This window comes from Vanessa tameamea, chromosome 3 (assembly GCF_037043105.1).
Source record: "Vanessa tameamea isolate UH-Manoa-2023 chromosome 3, ilVanTame1 primary haplotype, whole genome shotgun sequence".
Taxonomy (NCBI): Eukaryota; Metazoa; Arthropoda; class Insecta; order Lepidoptera; family Nymphalidae; genus Vanessa; species Vanessa tameamea.
In genome coordinates this window covers 5,453,087-5,475,751 of record NC_087311.1, presented here as the reverse complement: position 1 = coordinate 5,475,751, position 22,665 = coordinate 5,453,087, and the positions used below count along the sequence as shown (strand labels likewise).

At 33.0% G+C, this 22,665-nt stretch overlaps 1 protein-coding gene across 4 annotated transcripts in view; it reads right to left on the bottom strand.

The window, feature by feature from the left end:
• The window catches only part of LOC113397357 (neurogenic protein mastermind-like), a 28,792-nt gene that overhangs the window by 1,744 nt on the left and 4,383 nt on the right, over positions 1–22,665 (bottom strand). Inside the window, exons 2-8 of one of the 4 annotated variants that reach the window (XM_064219554.1) lie at positions 18,203–18,419; positions 10,603–11,355; positions 5,879–6,002; positions 3,669–3,791; positions 1,838–2,107; positions 633–765; positions 150–225 (exon numbers count right to left, since the gene is read on the bottom strand). In XM_064219554.1, coding sequence (XP_064075624.1) covers positions 150–225; positions 633–765; positions 1,838–2,107; positions 3,669–3,791; positions 5,879–6,002; positions 10,603–11,355; positions 18,203–18,419 — 1,696 coding nt within the window. The remainder of the gene's footprint in view (positions 1–149; positions 226–632; positions 766–1,837; positions 2,108–3,668; positions 3,792–5,878; positions 6,003–10,602; positions 11,356–18,202; positions 18,420–22,665) is intronic. The other 3 variants (XM_064219565.1, XM_064219570.1, XM_064219574.1) reach the window with 3 other exon arrangements.

Here is a 22,665-nt window from a genome sequence, read left to right as displayed (position 1 = left end):
TAATTGTTTGTTATAATTATGCGATTTTTATACGTTTTGTTTATAAAAATATTAGGAATTTTTATTTTTTCAAATACAAAGAATGTCACATGTATTTGTTGTAATAAATACATCACAAAATCTATAGATGTTTTCAATAGAATGTTTACCTGTCCTTGCACGCTCATCATTTGATTTTGTTGCATAATTAGATGTGACATTGAAGACTGTTGCTGATTTGATGCCCTGGAAGTAAACAAACGCAATGAATAAACAACTAACGGCGTCAACAAGGTGAGCGCTGGAGGTTAAAGGGGGGAAATACAACTAGTCAATTAATCATTACATCACTATGATTGTAGATACCGAAATGTATTTGTTTTATTTGTGTTTATTATTATTTTTTTCAATTGCTTTGTATGCTTGAGATTTAAAAAATATTAAAATAACAGTTTATCTTTACTGCAAGAATGAAAACATAAAAATAACAAACATAATGTTTATTTGCAGTTCATGAACTATTTGTAGTCATTTATAACCATTGCATTAATAACAGTATCTAAAACGGGATATTTACCATGTTTTTTATTTTTATTTGGTGGAGCTCGATAACCATTGCATTAATATTTATAATATAATAATTATAAAGATACCTTTGCTGTTGATGCTGCATTAGTTGCTGCTGTTGCTGCAGACGCGCCTGCTGCATTTGTAACTGCTGTTGCTGTGCCATACTGCTCACTCCGCCCACATTGCCCATACCCCCCATACCACCCATATTGAATCCTGTAAAATAATTATCAATTTGAATAAATTATGTAAAATTATAAAAAGGCATTACTTTTATAATTCACCAGTAATATCAAATAAGTATTGTTTATATTGAAGGCAGTCTTAATGATTCGCCGTTGTCAGTAAAATATACATTGGCGAATGTTTATAACACGAATAGATAATAAAGAAAAACTTTCAACGATGTGTGTGAATATGATCGTACTACATGATTATAGTATATAGGATTACTTTAAAATCATTACGATCATATGAACCTTAAGTCAACTTTTTGAAGCCATATTTTAAATTATTCCAAATCAGCAGTAAACACGTTTCAGTCATGGAAACCATTTCAAGTAAAACTAGTCAACCGCACAGGCCACACTATAATGCACTAGAGCATACGCAACATAGATGTAATCTCTATTTTCATATTGAGACGGAAAATCCGACACGACCGGAAATTAAGACGCAAGACCAATGGTTTTACGTGCTTTCCGAGGCACGGGAGTGTACACACTGATAGACTACGGGCTGTTATTGTTTCCGTGATCATTACAAGAGCGAGCCTCACTCTGGCCTAAACTTTGAAATGCTACATTTCAAACGAGCAAGCAAAAGAAGCGCGTCGCGACCCGCGTCACGACGCGACCGTAAGCGTGTATTCTCTTAATAAGCGCGGAGGCGGTATATCTTTTGCTTACTACAACAACGTTAGCACTGGTAATTATGCCTGAGAGATTTTTAAGGTTTATATTTACAGATTTTATAACTTCTGTAATTATCATCATGTAAATAATATTTATGAGATCTTATTTCAGAAGGTAATGTATTTAGCTAATGATTTGATGCCGCCCGTACATAATGACATATATAATAAAAGAATAGCTACAAAGTTTCTCCTTTTCACCTCGTTGAATAATTCACATTCCATTCTGGTGGAAATTAACGTTTAACTGACACGATATACTTATTAAACAACGCCTCGAGAATGCTTGTTTTGATTGAAATAGGTTTTGAACCTATTTGAATAAAGTTTATTTTCATTTGTAATATTTCTAAAAGGTTAATTTCGGCATTATACCTTGGTGATGGTGCGGGAACTGCTGCCTGGCGGTCTGCTGCTGTATGAGCACGTGCCGCCAGTCGGGCGCGTACTGGCGGGCGTGCGGCGCGAAGGCGCGCGGCGCGGGCGCGGCGGGGCGGCGCGGGCCGGCGGGCGCGCCTGCGAAGCGCGCCTTGTACTCCGGCGGCGGGGGGCGCATCTGCTGCTGCTGTGCGCGCAACATCTGCTGCTGCTGTTGTTGCAGCAGTTTGGCTTGCTGCTCGCGCGATATCCCAGCCGCTGCTATCCCTGTTTCACATTAAGATTTTAAAAGGAAAGGACAATTTTATTAAAGTAATTATAAGGGCGCATCGTAATTGCGATCTCTATCGAATTTGATCATTTCTGTATTAGTATATCTATGCTAATATTTTATGTACGAAAGTAACTCTTGTCTGAACCAAACCACTAAACTGAATTTGATAATTGATGATTTGGTATGAAGCCAGATTAAACCCTATGACATAGGGTCCTTTTTTATACCTAACACCAACTGAAAATGCGAGCGTAGCCCCGAACGACAACTAGTTCCATATGTATGCAATGCTTTACGAAAATACGAGACTTTTTATACATTTTCCATACCTTCTCCTCAACGGGAGAGGAGGCTTTGGCCCAGCAGTAGGAAATTTACAGGCTGATTATGAGACTTTTTAATATCTACTTTTGTCATAAAATATTATTGAATGAATCGGTACGCAATGCCCAAACAGTAGGAGAAAGTATTATTTTTTAACAAAACGTATATATAAGACGTGGAACGAAGTTGTAATTAATATACATATAATTATAAATTTCAAATGCACGTTACTAATAAATTGATTTGAAAAATTGTTAACATCGGTTTTTTTATTGTATTTATATATTCTGACAACAAGCCAAAACCGATAATAATAATCAAACAATTTACTAAGAATTATTATATAAAGTAAATATTAATTAAAATTAATTTATATTAAATAAAATAACCATTTAAATTGAGCTCGAAATTACAAATGTAATAAAAAAAAGAAAAAGTAAAAACGATTAATATGTACGAATTGACGGCAAAGTCCGCTGAATGCGTTCGGTCTGCATTATTAAACATAACCTCATCTACTCGTACCGTCTGGGTACTGGATACCGCCGCCGTCTATAATGCATTCGACATGTCGACCTCGCCCATATAATTATTATGTGAAAATCTTTTTCACATAATTCCTATCGATACAATAAGAAACGAGATCGTGTAGTAATCGTATATTCCACGTAATAGATAAGCTAAATCTATTGTAATAATCATTTGGATTACGTAAACATTCAGTCCGTTGAAAAAACTTTGTTATTAACTTTCTAACTTGTTATTTTATTCATTCAATTGAAATAGCTTCGCTGTCCATTTTTATTAATTAGGTCGCTGTATATTTAAAACGAAAATAAAATGACATTCAATAATAACTATTAACATTGCGGGAAACGATAAATATAATGTGCAAGGAAATACGAAATAGCAGTGCATACTTGACTACGTACTGTCCTTGTTAAAAAAAATACACTACAAATACTACAAATAATTATTTCAGAATATGGAAAATAATGATATTAAAAGATATCCTGAAATAATTATACACTATTTATAATTTTTTTTCTCTTTAACAACATTTAAAGTATTAAAACGTATTTTTTAGTCAGAACAATTTTTTGTTTTTTAATAATTCCGAAAAAGCTAGTGATATAAAACGGAAACAAAATATTAAACATCTAGATTTAAGCTAACTCAAACTACGATATCTACAAGTATAATCATGATGTTAGTCATGAGTTCCTTTACCCAGCGTTGGTCCCTGTCCAGGTCCTTGGTTCTGCTGCGGAGGTCCGGTCGGCCGCGGTCGCATCGATGGAGAAAAGTTAATGCTCTGCGACTGAGACACCGAGTACGAGTCGCATCCGTTACCTGTTGAAATAATAAAAAAATATATATATATTCTTAATCTTCGTCAAATAATTAACAGTTATTCTGGACGTAACACATACAGATTTATTACTCTACTTATTTATTTTATCTGTATGTATAAATTGAGCAGCTGTAGGTAGTCTAACAAATTTTAAGGAAAAGTTAGGGATGTACTATTTTTTCAATCACGTCGGATATAAATCATTAATAAACTAACGCCCATAATACAATGGATGATCGACCATTTAATTTGTTATAATTTAAAATATTATACCATATTTTGAACAGAACCAATCATTTGTACCTCATAATTTCGCTCAGCGTTTTTATTATAACGTGACCATTTTTTACATTCATTCATATTTATCACAATTCTTTATTGTATATAAATAAACTTCGATAAGAAATGTTGAGTCACACGAGTACATGTATCAATTTCTGTATCGTAGCATACGTATAAAGCAAAAATGCAAGCATCTCTATTTATGAAGTTTTCGTTAAATTAATTTAAAAAAAAAGTATATGATTGTTTCATATCAATAAAATTTAATTATTAGTACAAATTCTGTTTTTTTTTTACCTTGAAATGTATTATATAAATAATTGTAAAAGGTAAAGTAGTCGTATTTTAATAATCATAATATGTGCACGTAATTAGTGATTCACTCAATTAACAATTATCTAATTAAATACTTCTATTGACTTATATAAGCTTTCGTCGTATTTATTTACATACGGATTTTTTAAAATATTTTTAGGGCAACATTGTTTTCGTATCATTCTATCGTCAGTATTGGTTTTACTTCCCTTTAGAAGCCAATAATTTTAAATATTTTTAAATAAATACTGTACTCATATATTTAATATGACTGTATAAACAAATATATAAAGTCATATTATGAGAGTAAATAAAAATAGTAATAACGACTGTGCTGAATAATGTAGATACGATTATAGTCAGTGGGCAAGTTGTGATAACAAACGTACACAGTTACATAACGTCTACTGCTAAATGGATTATTTTATATTTATGAAATTCAAATTGATTTTCCTCATATCATATTATTCTTAGCTCGGAGCATTTTGTTTTTTAAATTAAATATTATAACAGTAAACGAAACATTTATTGTTCATTGTCGGCATTTATTTACGAAGTATATTTTTACGCTTATAATCTTTGTCTTATTAGAATTTTTCTTAACTATACACAAATATTTATCATACCACAAAATAAATAGGAGCCGTTGTGAATTATACATTAAATACCCATATGATAAACGAATAAAATAATTGTTGAATCATTTAAAAGCTCTGATATCTTTGTATAGAGAGTAGAGACGTAGATATTTTACATGTAATGTTGCTCAAAGACGAGACGCCCATATAATCAACATGTATATCGGCGCGGTTTAAAAAAGTATAACTAAAGTAGCTTGTGGAGTGAACGCAATAAAGACTTCAATCTATGTCATCCCCGAAGTGCGCGCGGCGCATTCTCGCCGATCGTCAACCTCAGAGCACACCCTCCCCCCGTTCACAGATCAACTGAACGGCTACTGCATTTTAACACATGTCGAAAGGCTTAACGCGTCAACATAAGGTGTACTTTGGCACACAACACCAACACACGAGACACTAAAGACAAGCTAGTAGAAATACACATACCCTTAGTGCATTGTACTGTGTTATGAAAAATAAACTTAGCACGCAACGTTACGTTGTTACTCGAGACTCGTGTTGAAAGATGTTTAAGTAATGTGCTTTTTATAAACTTTAAACTTATTTTTTGTTTACTAACATTTGTTAATATTCGATAGATCGTGTAGAGCAAAAAAAATACGACGTTGACTTTTAAAACTTTAAAACAAACTAAAAATGGCAATAGGTGTTTTTTATTGTTAAACCGGATGATACAAGCCAAAAGGTTATCTACAATTCAACATTACACCAAAAGGCCGGAAACGACGTACATTCCATATCCTAAATAATTGACCGTAAATAACATTTCACTTATGGGTGATTGAAGGCGTGACTGTTTACTTCTGAACACGTTTGACTAAAACGCGTCAATTAGAATAAAGGTATACCTTGATGATGCTGTGGAGATGGTGTGCCTGGGTGCTGGAAGGAGGCATACATGCCCTGCTGCGCCGCCGCTGACACGTGACCGCCGCCCGCGCCGCTCACTTGCATATGTTGCGCTGCGGACACCTGTCAGAAAATAAGGATTTATTCTAAATATTTATAACAACATTTAGTAGACTACGACTTGACCTTATTTAGTTTACCGACATATTTATAGGCTGTATTTTACTTAGGCATATTGAATAAAAATAAACAAACATTACAATAAATACACTTATTATTTGAAAGTATTACCTACTTGACATTAGTATTTATATAAACAATGTAAATTATATCAATACATACAGTATCAGTTTCTATGATGAAACCTGTTATTGCGAATAAGTATTTAGGTATTCGGAATATATTGCGCTGCGGTCATTCTGGTTACTTACATTCATATAAACATTTTTTGTAATAGATAACGAGTAGAACTGTATTATAACTGCCGCGATTTCTAATAGGAAACCAAACTTTGTACGGAACTTAACCGTTTGTAAACTGTATTTAATACTTTATTAATCAACAAAACAAATAATTTAATAAGTATTTAAGCTCATTATATCTAAGAAGAAGCTCCAATAAATCATTTCGATTCGCGTTACAGGTTGCGAGGCATGAAATGTCTTCGCGGGTGACAGCTGTCCGTTTGAAGACACGGGCGATGGGTATACATCCACACACCACACATCGTCGCCCAGCGCACAAACCAGTTCCGCGCCCCGCTCCGCTACCTCAGTCTGCGACTCGCCGGCTCGATATAATATGCGTAATAGCCGCTAAGCTGTATTGTACAGCTAGACAAGCTAACGGAACCTCTTATCTAGTCGCGCATCGCCTTTCCGCGCGCGCCCGCGGATTTCTATCACGACGTGCATCTACAATAGTAAACTAGCCAATGGGAACTGCGCTTATGTGGAGCTTGCAACTTAGCCAGTTTCCCGTTACGATGCAATCGAAATTAGTGATAAAAAGTCTTATCGTCCACATGGTTAGCTAGCCCAAGGCGTGTCAGTCTTTTTACTTTTTCTCTGACGACACAAGCCACTGAGCTTTTAGCAGTAGGTGGTCACGTGACCTCTATAAGACCCCTGTTATTCGTTCGTGCGATTTGGGATCCATTATGTAGCTTCGTAATATCAAATGCGTATTCAATTCATTTAGATATAACTGAGGTTAGGTAAAAGACTTGATTTAATCATTAATATTTTGTTGTACATTTTTTATTCAGGACAAAATAAATAACAAACTTCCATTTTCAAATATAACGATTATTATTATCGTCAATTGTAAGCTATAAATTTAACTCATCGCCTGAAATAAACAATTTAATCGTTTTTTATTTCAAAAATTCACGTGTCTACGAAACGACACACAACATAATTTCCTTAATAATTAATTTAGAAAAAAATCTTCTCAAATGGCGATCCCATGACGTCATGGCTCGTCGCTGTAGCGGTTCGTGGAGTACGCCCACGAACCGACGTCACTGACACCCACAACTCGAATCAGACTTAAAGTTCATACTAATATTAAACCTGTAAATCATATGTTGCCATTGCACGTAATCATTTAAAATAACCTGAATATTATTGTTGTTACGTAATGAGGAATCAAGTGTAAAAAAAATATATTTCCCATGAGGAAAGTAAAACTGTAATGTTATATATTTTTAATTACATCCAATGTTTCCTCACAATTATAAAGTTTTTATACAAACCATAAAAATACAAATTTCTTCTATTGTACAGCAATTTGTAAATGAAAGAAACAAACTCACTTGACAACTTAAAATTTGTTTTATGAAATTGTATTCAAAGTATTACACAATAAGGAATTTGATACAGAGGCTTCGTCGCAAGTAATATTATGTAACAAGTTGCTATTTCGTACTCAATTCGAATTTATAAAAGAGAGTCACATAATGAACAATGTCACAACTGTGGTACTCAACATCATTACTTAAAATTAAAGTCCAGGAAATCCTTAAAACAAACGACGTAACAAACATAAACGTACCCAACATTGTTATCATTACGTAATCCCAGATTTTGCACAGATATATTTAACGTTTAGAGAAATAAAGATAATACATATAAGAATAAATCTAACATCTCTTTACTCTACTAATTAATATTCTGAAAATTATGTACCTAATGTAACTGGAACAAGTGGTGATAAATCAAAATCAAGAAATGATTTTTTCAAGTAGGTTATTGTGGGCTATACTGTATATAATCGTAATGTATGATTAAATTAAATTTAAAGCTACCACCCGGTCCGGTGTAGATTCTACCGAGAAGAACCGACAAGAAACTCAGTAGATACTGTTTTCCGTTATTATCAGTTACATATATTATTAAAAATAATAATTACTTTTACTGGATGGGCATCAACGAACACTATCTCCCTAACTCTTTTATCATCCATATATACAAAAATGCATGGAACAACTACATACGTACAATTATTGATTATATTACTGAGATGGCATTTATAAACGACATAAGTTTTAGTCGACGCCTTACTCTTTATTTCGTTATAATTTTAGTATAGTTTGCAGGGATCGAACCTGAAACTGTAAGCACAGCAGCGACCAGTACAGTAAATGTCCTAACCAATCCGCGAGGCATGTCGGTACGGAGAATTTGGTACAATATCGAGAGTTGATTGTAACATGGTTTAGGGCGATCTGTTTTCCATTTGAATTCAATTTTTGATATCTGCTTTGTTTTATTGACAATAAGACGATGCAACCAAATAACTTCCTACATTTTTGTGAAATTATCATTAAATTAAAAAGATAAACGTTATATTGTATTAACTGAATGCAATTAAACGAACTTATTTACCTAACTGTAAGAGATACTAACTTCATAGGAGGTACAACATACGTATTGGAGTAGAACATTTTTAATTAAAAGAGCGTTAAGATAACTGTGGGTGGGACACGTGGTGTCAGTGCAGGAAGTAATCGGACGAGTGACTACACTTTTTTATCAGAGCACTTCTAATGTCGCCTGCGATGTTTAGACACTGTATATTACGTTACAGACCGTGTTTCGACACACATTTTGGTAACAACTTAAAAAACTACTCCATGTCGAACGATAATGATACTAAGTTTTATAAACTATTATTCCGTCATAACATTTTGGTCGTATTCCACATAACACTGCCTCAATATTTTTAACTATATCACAAAAATCGTAAGTTCATTATACGTGTAAAGTTAAATTATAAAATCAAACATATGGCTCTAGCACATATGGGATTTGCGAATCCTATTTTGGACATGTGATTGAGGTCATTCGGTTCAAACTTAGTACAAACATACTATTGTTTTACCATATTTGCACATCATTGATACACTGTTATTATTAGTGGTGGATTATTTTTAATCTGTATACTAAACTATTATCCTATGTAAATTTGAATATTTTATTGTTTTGTACGTAATTTTTATTATGTTAATTCGTTTTTAAAAATGATATATCAAATAATTTGCCTTTTGTCCTTGATAATATTCATACAATCCAAACCGTATAGTTTAAATAAGTATACAACAAACTCAGTCTATATATTTGCTTTTGCGTCAAGCTTTTGTTATGAGCATCACATGGGCTAGCTCTACCCTAAATTCTAGTATGATAGTTTATTGTTAACAGCTGGCAAACTCACAAATCTGTTGATTATTTAAAGTACTATTAATTAAAATAGTTGAGCTGTCCATTTTATATATATAACACATATGTACAACCGACGAAAGATAACTTACTACAAGTAAACTAGTCGTGGCTAATCATTTCAGACTATTTATTGTTAATGTTATTTCAAAATTCCATGCATAAACATGAGTTTGAAAATAATTACATTTTGATTATATATTTATATATTACATATATATTATATTCGTTTGTACGCGAATCTTGCGTTATATAATTATGATTATTTCGTAAGTTTAAAATTCATAGCGTTTATTTATAACTTTTTCATCAATTAAAATATGTATATGATATTAGGTAACTCATTTATTTATTTATAACTCATACTGCACCAAGTTCATACTTTATATTTAGTTACCTAAGGCAAGCAAGTTACGCTCTGAAACCATGAAATGCCTTCTCGGATTTCTTTAGCGATAATATCAGTCGGTATCTATAGAAGTAGTTGGTGTAGCTATGCTAGAGGAAGACGGCAAGGATAGTCGCGTCGCGCTCGCTTCTAACCCTTCGGAGCCGAGTAGCCGGCACTAGGCAGCGCGCGCACTCTGTACCCGGTCGATACTACACCAGACTTCCATGTTTTTTATGTCCTTTCATGTCACGAATTACCCAATAAAGAAGACTTCCAATTACAAAACGCAATTTACTGCATACATTTAATGACAGTCCGGAAAATTATCGTCGTGGTCTCAAAAGGCGATATGTAACTTCTCTGAATATTAGTTAAAATTTACAAGTTATACGGGCAACACCCGTTGATATTTCGTGTCTATTTTTAATGTTTGCTAACGATATTGACACGATACTATATGTTATATTATATGGCGTAGATTGTACACATTATATTTTATAGTTACGAAGAAACCGAAAGCAATATAGGACCTAATATGATAATTGTTAGACAAACTAAGGGATCTGTTGCTATTTAAATTAATGGGATGTAAATAGTTATTATCACTTACTTGCAAATTGTGATGCGGTTGTGAGAGATGGAGCTGCTGCTGTTGAGACATGTGTAGATGTTCCATGGGAGGCTGTGTAGGTCGAGGCCGATAGCCTCCGTAGCCACGGTAGCGCGCCCAGTCACCTCCTGCAGCCTGCTGATGTTGCTCTGCCATATGTTTCAGCGTCTGCGCTGCAGGAGACATTTCGCCTCCACCATAGGGTCGGGGTGCAGGTTCACCTTCCGGCGGTTCGTGATTACCCATTCCGCCTCCTCCATTAACTTTCCCGCCATCAAGATCAAAGTCTTTCATGAGCTCGGGATACTCGGATATTTCAGTGATGAGGTATTCGAATGCGTCATCTCCGTCGTCCTCGCCGATGAGATCGGCAAGACCTGGGAACGCTGAGGCAGCATCTCGTTCCAGAGCCGCCGCACACTCGTCGAGACCGACGAATTCGTCGTCGGCCACCTCCGATTTGCATTCGGCTTTGCATTCCCGCTCGCAATCTAAGGGGGACGGTACGCGCGGAGGTTGCTGCGGCGGCGGCGAGCCGGATGTTTTCACCGCGTTGGCGAGCGCTTTCACTGTCACGTTCGTAGAGATCTGTTGCGGTTGCGAATCCGCTGCGGAGGTGGTAAATTCGAGCTGCTGGACTATTTCAACAGAAAACTTAGTCAGTCCTTCGCCAGCTCCACTTCCGGTACTGTTATTACCACCACATTGTAATTTAGCTGGTGGCTCGTAATCACCACAACCGAATTTTTGTTGCTGCAACAATCATTTCTAAATTAGTTTTAAACAAATATATACAATTATGTAAATTAAATATATGTTATTAGTTGTAATTGTTTAGTGTTTCAGGAACGAATGCCCTTATATTAAATTTGAATCAAATATTTTGTCTTCTTGAAATAAAGAGAGTATTGGAATATTATGTATTTCTTAATCGTTAATTGCATACACTAATATATTTGTCCTTGATCAACTAGATTAACATTTAACGAGAAAACATAAGTAGGTATTGATATTTAACACGTGAGATACATATGTACGAGTCCAAAGCAAGATCCGTGTAGACGGTTAATATCCGGCCAACAACGAGATTCGACATCATTTAGTAATATGTATGTTCCACGTCCAATTAACATTTAGCAAGGATTGACTCTTTAAAGCTATAAGATGTCAATGTTCAGGTAAATTAATAATATGATCGTATTAAAACGATATTTACTTAGATGCTACGACATCAAAATACGACGTCGAACCCAGCGTGGACAGATCTTAAATATTTGTAAGATCACGTGTGCAAATATCTGCTAAACGTTTATGAGATGTTTACTACATGCGACCAGTCGGCTATCGTTGATTTAATTCATATAGCAATGGTTTTATGTCAAGTCAACCTAAAATACATACATTCTACTAAAAACAGAAAAGTATATTTTTCTCAAAATTGTAAAGTAATATGGAATTTAAATTTAAAAAATTACAAATTTCATATAAGTTCATTATATATTACGATACTAGTGCAATTTATAAGTGATTGTCAATTGTAAGTTGTAACCGATGGTCGGCGTAAATATATATTTTAATATACATATTTTACTAGCTTTCCAATCGGCACCACAAAAATACATTTACGAGGTAATCCTATGACACTTACTCAGTCATAATTGCAGGACGCATACGAAGATTAAAAATCCAATCAAACTTTATTAATTCTGGTAGGCTGGTACAAACATTTCAAATAATCGTAGTATTGTTGAATACATACATTTTGAAATATCTAAGGTAATGGCGCCAATGAAAATGTTTAGTCATTCATATTGATAATATTGATCATAGTGTAAATGAAGTAATATGTCGAGTTAATGTTGGAGTAAATTCTCAGAGTCCTACTATTTTAAAAATAAATTATTGTTTTTTTCCTAAATATATGTATAAGTTGTATTTTTTAATTATTTCGAATTCACAAAGTTACAATTCCGATCGAAAAAAGGTTTTATATTAAGCTCGTTTATAATATCAGGATGATATCATGTTCCATGGTAAGTTTATGTTGTATATTTTTGATATATATGTAGATTATTATATCAACGTAATTTGAGAGCAAGTTTTGGGACCGGGCGCTGTCCAAACAAAAGAGAAACCTTATTAAAAATACTATAACAAATACAAGAAATTATATTTGCGCACTATATCTATCGTTATCATAAAATAAATAACATAAAAAAAGCATTTTCCGAAAATAAAAATCCCGTTTACATGTTTCAATTTCAACCAGTAGGTACTTTAAGACATATTTAAAGATATTTAAATCAATGCAAGCGCTTATAAAAGGCGGACACGCTCGAAATGACACCGATTGTATCCAAATATTAAAAAAATATTCATTACGGTAGGTATTGTGACACAGTACAGTACAACAACAGTACTGGTAACTTTAGTTAGTTAACATTTTGAGTTTATTCTAAAACAGAAATTTAGAATGGGTAATATTCTACTTATAAAATACATAAAGATGTATGAATAAACTTTTAAGGCAATGTCTATTTTTTCACATTAATTAAAAAACACAAACTTGGCTTTATTCTATAGTATTTTAGTAATACTAATACAATAAAAATAAACTTATTACGCATGCAGCTCCACTAGAGTCTGCGATTACTTATAAGTATATTATATATATTAAAGGAACGATACCACTAAATATTTTTAACAACCTTGAGCATGAAACGATGACTACCACGTACTGCATTTTTTTTAAGATTCATCAAAGTATATAACAAACTTAATAATATACTGCCTCTCAAGATTTTTTTACTCTAAGCTTTTGGAAATCTTTCCACAATATTAAGAAAAATTAAGAATAATATATATTATGACTTTCTTGTATGTCACATCAATTAATTATAATAAAAATTATCGATGTTGATGTTGAAAACAGTATAAAATACCAATATTGAAATTTGAATGGTTGGAATAATTAGCAAAACTGTTATTGCAATTCACAATAACTATGACTGTTGATCACGCATTGTTGTGTCGTAACTACGTGATGGTGATAACATTCAATCATTTGTGTTAATTGCGATATAAGTATAGAGAGTAATCCTGTTAAACGTTAATTACATTGCACGTGATTGAAAAATGCAATACAGCAAGTGACCAGCACTTGAATATAAATTATGAATACGTTTTAAAAAAACCTTAACTTGTGTAAGAAGTTGAAAATTTTGTTAGAGCGATACCTTAGGAAAGTGTGCAGGCTCGGAGGTCGTCGCAGTGAGCGGCGCGAGACAATACGAGGCGATGGTTGTGCAACGAAGCAGTTTACACAACCTCACTCCGCAGCCCTACCGAACTGCAGCTAGTAACGCTTAACAATAGCGAAGCAAAATAATCGAACCTTTTCTAAATTATAAATAAGTAAATATAAGTAACATTTCACTTCTATTACAATCTAAATCAATTTAACCTGCACACTGTTTTAACATCACACAATAATTAACCTATTTTTTCTTTACCATACAAAACCTGAATACCATTTCCTATTTCTCGAACATATGATATTTTATTTACGCGCTATGTCGCGTCGCGTGTTATATACAATCGTAGTCGCTAGTAACGACAACAACAAACACGTGCCAATCAAACATAAGGCATACTTTGCCACATTTTCTTATAATTATTTTATAAGGAACTAGAGAATCAATATCCAGTGGATAATACATATTAGTGGACTTATATTACTTTTATTATTTAAGGTAAATATTAATAATCACCGACAATACGTTTAAGAATTATTTAATAATCGAATGGTTACTTTGCTATTTCTAGTTTTATGCAATACTGTTTTCTTTAAAATGTAATGACAAACGGAATGAAGCACGGGATGCGATGGCAGGGGTCAAGTCAATTGACATCGGGTTACATCCGGGCGCGATTCGTCGCGTCCCTGCGCTAGCACGTGCTGCTAAAACAATTATCATACACGGTTCACCATCAATAGAACTGAGGTATGTAAACTTTTTGGACATATCAGGATAACTGGTTTTATAATATTCCAGGAACCGTCAATTAATTTTTTTTAACGGTTACGTTTTATAGCCTATGACATTTGAGGTAGTACTACTCATATTATAACCATTTATAAATTGTAAAACGGTTGAGGCATTAAGGCTCAATATGGTAAAAAACATGCAACAGTTTTAATACTACTTACTCTTTGGTTGTTGCAAATGTAATAAAACTCAACTGTCATTGAAATCATAATAGCAATAAAAAAAACAAGTTAAAAATGATGTTAATGTTGTCTTCGTCATATTGCTTATCGTATAATCAGATCGAAATAACTTAATTATCACAACAATAAACATCCATTGTCTTGCTCTTGTCACTTCGTCATGTTCATTGATTTGGTCATCTGAATATGACGTGTAGGTATCAGTCCTTTATATTATTATATATCATACTCTATAAATTTACTTATTATGTAGAATATTGTAGAATGATTTTCAAGGAGGAATTTTAACCGTCTGGGAGGCTACTTAGTTACCAGTTACTCTACCACCAAACTTAGTTTGAATTGTTGTTCTTCGGTTAAACTGGTGATTCAGTGTTATTATTAGGAACACAACAAGGGACATACTATTATAAACCTCGGGGTTGGCTGGGAATTGAAGATGTTAGGAGTGATTTGTGTAAACGAAAAACAATCGAATCACTACAATAATATGTACAAATCGCTTACCTTGTAATAGATTGCAATGTGGGATATTCATTTACCGATACCCCTTTCGAACGAAACCTCGAGTCGAAAATATGTATCAAGCTATTTGGAAACATAAAGAATCGTCATGTCCATGTGGGGTTCGAACACTATCATGCTTTCAACATTATTCGAAATTTTACGTCGAAACGTATACGTGGTACTCCACATGGCAAATAGTAAATTAATTTTTTCGAAATTACATCTATGAAAATGATACATTTTTATGTACTTGTAAAATATTTTTTGAAGGTAAATATGTGTAACTTGCCTGGTTTATTTATTCGAGTATGACTGTACTCAATATTATAAACAATAATAATTATTATTATAGAATTCTCTATTAAAATAATCGACGTAGCTGGTTCCGATTATAACTAGTTATCTTATTTTTTTTATCTTTACCTTCATAAGGTTTTGTATCGTATGAAGGTTTGTATAAGCTATTCTATCATCGTTGACACAGTTATGCGCGTTAAAACAACATAGGTAGTTATACAAATGAGCGAATAAGCAACTTGATGGTAAAGGTACGTTAAGTCACCACCGCCCATAGACATTGCCCGCAGGGTAAGAAATATTCACCCAACCCTGTGAAACAACATGCGTTGGGAACCAATCCTAAATCAAGACGTCTTTATCAAAAAAGTATTTTTTAATGAATAAGGTTTGATATTGATTAAATTTTCCGGTATTTTATTATATATGCGTAAGTATACCATTGTCGAAAACCGTTCTCTGTACCATATGCAAGTGGAAAGCAGGGGGGGATATATCAAATGAATGTTCGTATATCTTATAAGTATAATATATGTAACTTATAACATAACATCTGTTTGAAACTAATAGACTTCGACACCAATTGCATTTTTTTTATTTTTAAAGTACTCAGTCACTGATATATGATTTGGATGGTTACGTTAATTTTAATATCACTGATAAGACGTGAGAACTGAGTACTGCGGTATCTGCCATTCGTAATAACTTTTTATTACTTAATCAAATATTCACAACAACGGCAGTAAATAAATAATGAATTCATCGTGCATTATAAAATTTGGCGGCGTATTGCAAAACTGAACATGCACCGTGAAACCTACGTAATTGTAAAAGAACTTCAGCGACAAGGTTATATGCAATCGATCAATCGTAGTACCTACAGTATGGCACGTAGCATTAGGGATTGGCAAGGTTGATGTAATACGGTGAAGGGAGTGTATCGATTCAACTGAACATGTTTTGATCTCCATTAACTAAAATTCGCTCAAAGTCGAAACCTGTACGAATTAAGACCTGTATTTTATATAATATATTATAATATGGCAAACACTTTTATCTGTATGAAATCGAAGGAAACATGAGGTTAAGTATCCAAGGTGACATTCAAACAAAATGCGCAACCAGTTATGTTACGTACGAGCCGTGTTCGCGACTACGTTCGCGCGTGGAGTTTGCACTTTGACATCCATTGCTGTATTGAATATCGCCTAAAGTCTCTTTGGAAACTCTAAACAATCATTCCAATATTATCACGACACAACATACTGATTTTCTTATTTATATTATATAGTATGTTTAATTTGTATTTTTTAGATACTTTCTATTACATAGCTGTTAAAGCGAATTTCAAACCAGGTAATTTCTTGCGAACTGTAATGTTTTTACATTACAGTAACTTTTGTTATATAAAAATTTAGTAGAAAAATAAAAATTTGCTAAATTTTCTACTATAGTAAAGAAAATTAGCACTAAAAACTAATTCGATTTGAGTATAATAACACTGTTGTAATATTAGTACTTGAAGGTTTTTCATATAAATGTAAATTGCCCTTTAAAATTTGAAATTTTGACAACGGAGATTATCATCATGTGGAATACATCCGATAATAATAGTTAATTCTTATTACAAAAAATATATTTCAACCTGGCGGTTGAATTGGTTTACTTGGAAAGTGTTACAGGGATTCGAGAGCTCTGTAGAAATTGTAGTAATCTACTTAACCTTAAAATAAAAGTAAATATAAACGTGCTTCTGTACATATCTAACTAGATCTTGTCGAAACTAGGGTTTTATGCAACTTTTTTTTCAATAATGAATATATTAACCAAATATTACACGATCAGTATGGAAGCCAGTACCGCAAACCTTGCGTGTTCCAAAAAATAAATAAATCATCAGCTCGGAAATGTCCAGCTGCTGGGCAAAAGCCTCCTCTGCTGAGAAGGTATCTTGTCATCATCTATAGCAATGTATGCATTATCTATATCTAAATTGCTAAGAATACAACAATTTAAGAAATAATGCTATAATGTGCGTTATTAATTTTGTAAAGGATTAATACAATGAAACCAATAAATAGATGAAAAGCAATCACTTATTTATTTAATTCCAGTATTACTGTGACTTTTCCATTGAATATAGTCGGATATGATGCAGCGAATTGTAAGTATCTAGAAATATTTAAATCTTACCAAGACCTGTGCCATCTCTATCAATTTCGGCAGTTCGAGAATAACGTCTGAATCAATAAAGTTCTCTACTCAACTGCGTTGAAGTAATAAGGTTTAAAAAAAAGCGTTCCATTTGAATCGGATTAGGATTTTTTCGAATCGCGTAAAAAACAAACAAATAATTACCTTCTTTAAAATTTGTTATGTTATATATATAAATATATATGTATCTATATACAAAAATCAAATCCTTTCTTCGTCGTTTAAAAATTAGTGTTCGAACAATGTTAAGAAAGAATATATTTTATGACAAAATAAGGGCATTTGATATAGTAAATGCGTAAGTTAATTTGTAAAAGCACTGTTAGTATAAAGTAATGTAAGATAGCTCACACAGCTCACATGCACGCTGCTGTGCAGATTGCTGCTAATGGCAGGCAGGTCGGGCTTCCGATCAGTCTTCTTCGCCTGTCGCTTGGCCTTGCCCTCCAGAAAACGTTTTTGGAGCGCGCTCGTCTCAAGATTCTGCTGTTCGCAGGCTCCACTGAATGACTGGTCGAATCTTGGCACGCATTCCGACTGACGTCTTCTATACGTTTCTATTCTTCGCCTGGGAAACAAAAAAATAAACTGAATTGATTAAATTCTTTCATTATTACCTTTTATTTATTAATATGTTTATCATTGTCCTTCCTTATCATTGTTCGGAAGGTCATTGTATACACATTACACGCGACGTCTTATCGATATATATTTATTAATAATTTTGCATAAGCAATCAAATTAATGTTATTTCCGATACCAATTGCATAAATCCATACTGTCTTTATTTATTAATTGATTAGTGAGATTTAAAAATAAGTTGCTATTTGGGGAAACAATGAACTCTTAAGCGAACAAAATAATGTTATAATCTTTTGTGAAACTAAATATACGTTGTCAACATTTATATATGTATGTTTTGAAACCAATATTACCTACGTATGGATGTTATATTGTGTATCTCAGGAAAAATATTAACCTGTTTTGTCCAGTTAGCTTATACGGCTGCAGATTATAAGATCCTAGGTTGGGATACCGGAGAAAGTTATTGGGTTGTTCTCTCAAGATATAATCAGTGGCAACCCAGAGTTAACTTGGCGATGTTATACTCCTCAAATAACATGAATCTGATCTCTATTCGGCTGTGGCGGATAACTCTAGTATGAGAGTGCGTCTGTGTTCTATAATAACAGATTCTGCGCAGTATCAAGCCGAGAATGGCCGCGCTGTTGCCGAAATCGGATAACGCGAGTAAGGGAATCACTGAACGGGATAATGTTATTAATTGGGTCATATTTATTATGTAGGTAAGCAAAGTTTCATGAATAATGATAAAAAATAATATGAATTTTATCAATAAAATATCGAATTACTCATTAAACAGAAAATAATTTAGTTTGAAGATAATTTATATTGACTTGAGTTAGATTGGTCAAGACTGTTCTTCTTCAGGTGAAGATGAGGCACATTAAGGTGCCAAATGTGCTAAGCGATGTCGATGTTCAGTCAGCCGCAACTCCCGAGCACGGTCACCTTGAGCAAATGTTAATGCGGACACTCGAACAAAAAAAAAATAATCACTACATTATTCGTCAGCAGCTGTGTTGCCAAACAGTAAAACATTCAAGGCTTGTTACCTTCCTTACCTTCGTATTTTTCACAAAACAACTTTTTTCTGTATTATATAATACATAATTCAGGTATATAGATAAATTGGTTTAAATTTACTCCCCTTATTATTAAAATTGATTGAAATATATACAAGTGTTTATTGATTTAACTGATTTAGTAATATGTAAAGCACTTTTTAATATTACATGAAATAAATTTGTTTGCCGTTATTTAGTATGCGAAAGCAGCACAATGGTTTGCTAATTGATTTTGATTATTGAATTACCAACACATTTTGTAATTTATTTACTGTTGTTAACAAATTACAATAAAATAACATTAACAGTAATACTTATGCAAAATTTGTGTTAGAACACAAACAAAGTTGGCATAACTAATAAGTTATGTATTAAAACGATAAACATTTTGTATCTTAGACACAATATGAAATAATAATATAACAAAAAAAACGAATATACTAACGCTAATATACGATTGTATTAAAAAACAGTGCAAACAATTATGAAGAAATGAACCAAACAAGACTTTAACAACAGTCCTCAAAGATTGCGTTGTAGGATTGCTGGTCTAGAAAACTCAGCTTTTCTTCTCATTTATAGCGACTAAACTAGCAGAATACTTTATACGAGGGATATGCTATGTGCATGATATGGTATTAATCGAACAAAATATTTACAATATATATTCCATTATCTTTTATTATTTCGAAATAATCTATTGTGATATTTCGTATATTTATAACACACAGGAAACACATATATCAAAATGTATAATCATAACTATACCTAATTGATAAAAATAATTATAATATTTTGTCTAATCTTATTGTATCATATTTTACGCGTATAATGCAAAATTGCGTCTATTAAATCGATTTTGAATATTTAACTTTCGCTCAGTCGTAACAATAATAATAGCGTAGTCATTCACCGCATCGTGTATGAGTTAGGTAATCTTTTCGATTTGTAGATATTACATAACAAGTTAGTATCGTGGTAACGTCACTCGACGTTTCAAAGCCGATATCAGCGCGTATAGCTACGAGGTATTAGGCTGTATAAATTATTAAGTGCGATAAGAACCTTGTTTAATTACTACAATACCGTGACGCATTACTGGTAGCAGTGATGCGCGCCCGTCGTTGTATATATTGCGAGTTGCGTGGACGCTTTCGATGCCGAGTGCGACAAAGTTGTAACCCCACCTCACAACGTTATCCAGGGAATGGCAATAGATGACGTTACTTACTACGACCAGTTTAGCTCTATGCTACTTTCACTAACAAGATGATACTTTTGTTATAGTAAAAACGTTATAATACATATAACATGTTTAGTTTCAGGTGAACGAGGAATCAAATTGGATTTTTAGTGTAGAATTGAGTTGCTTATACAAGATGTGTAGACGGCTATGTTAACGACTGCAATCGTAGTCGTATTTAATGTTATCTTCTAAATACGATATAACAGTAACTTGGACTGCAAATAAGATCGATAAATGTCGAGTGATACTCAAAATAACAATTACAAATTTGAATGTTATGAAAATAAAGTCACATATAGGCGATGTAAAACAATTATTCTCAGTAACTATTTAAGTTTCAAGATTTAATACAAATTAGATTAACGCTCCGTCACCTCTGTCGGTCAAAAACCTGTCACATTCTGGTTTTCTGATAAGAAAGATTTTATCATTCGTCAGTCAACAACAACTAATACGTTGAACATGTTTAAAATTAATATTTTAGCGTCGAAAACCACTTTTTACAATCTATTAGATCATAGTTGAGATTTAATACAAAATCAACATTATCATATTTTATACAGTTGAACAAAATTTTCATTTAAATACAGTAGCGCATTGCTCTTTCTAAATCGTTTAAAGGACATTATTAAATTATTTCATAATTCATTGAAATATGTAATTATTTGTTTTAAGCAATAATCGCCTACGGCCTAAGTGGTTAATATAAGAGCTGTTAACTTGTTTAGTGTTTTCGTTATTTTCAAGTTTAATTAAAGGACGATTCGGATGCATACATCGCTACGAGGGGCCCGGCGCAACGCGTGTTCGGGCGTACCGCACACCACCCGGTCGCACATAAACTCGTAGGTGTTTTTGTTTAGTTCATTGACCAGTACGACTGTCGCGCGCAACGCAAACAACGCCTCCGATAAGTCCCGATTGTATGTCACGCTATGTCACCGACACCGTAACGTTGTGTTCCCTCAGGTATCGTCTCCTGCTCTCTACACCTGCTTTATATTATATTCTGTTAAAGCCGCATCGACACTTTACATTAGATAAGTTACGAAGACAATAATTATTCCTTCTTACGACATATTTATTAATAATAAACGTGACACCATTGTCTGAATAATTTAATTTCATGTTAGTCACTTTATGTATTAAATAAATGTTATAAATTCGAGGGAAACCACTGGTTTGTGATGATGATTTAATTATTACAGATTTATGTCGTTATTGTTGGCTATTGTTAAATATATATTTTATTTGTTGACTACATACATATACGAAAAGTTTTTCGCACCACCAAGCGTCACCTTTTATTTCATCGAATCATTGAAAAATCTTTAGTAGATCTGATTTCATCGTTGTTTCGCATTGTAAGTAAGTACAACTTTCTCTGCGACACGGACGCGATACACATACTGTAACCTCCAAAGTCTGCTCCTTTCATATTAATAGTCGACACATACTACTAAACATCGATATTAAAACTAATTTTAAATGTTAACTAAGATGTTTTAATTATTCATGGGATAAGTTACAGAACCATTGTATATTAAGTACATATATAGGTGGTAATTTTTGACTTTCTTTTGAAAGTCTGACTATTTGAAATTCTAAATGATATCATAGGCCTTTCGAATAATTAAACATTTTAAACTAAATTTACGTCGTACATAATAACGTTGACCTTAATTGGGAACCGTAAATATTTCTCGGTATTTGCAGTAATCTAGCTTAGCATTTAGCATTTCTATTATTTTTTGCAGTTTCAAAATACTTGTTTTCAAATCGAGTTGTGACAAAATATTTCTAATAATCTAGAGTAAATTTATTATTTTTTGATATTATACCACTTATAACTTAATAATAATACTAACGTTTTATCTCGTATAATAAATAATTATTACATTTACGAATGCAAATGATAT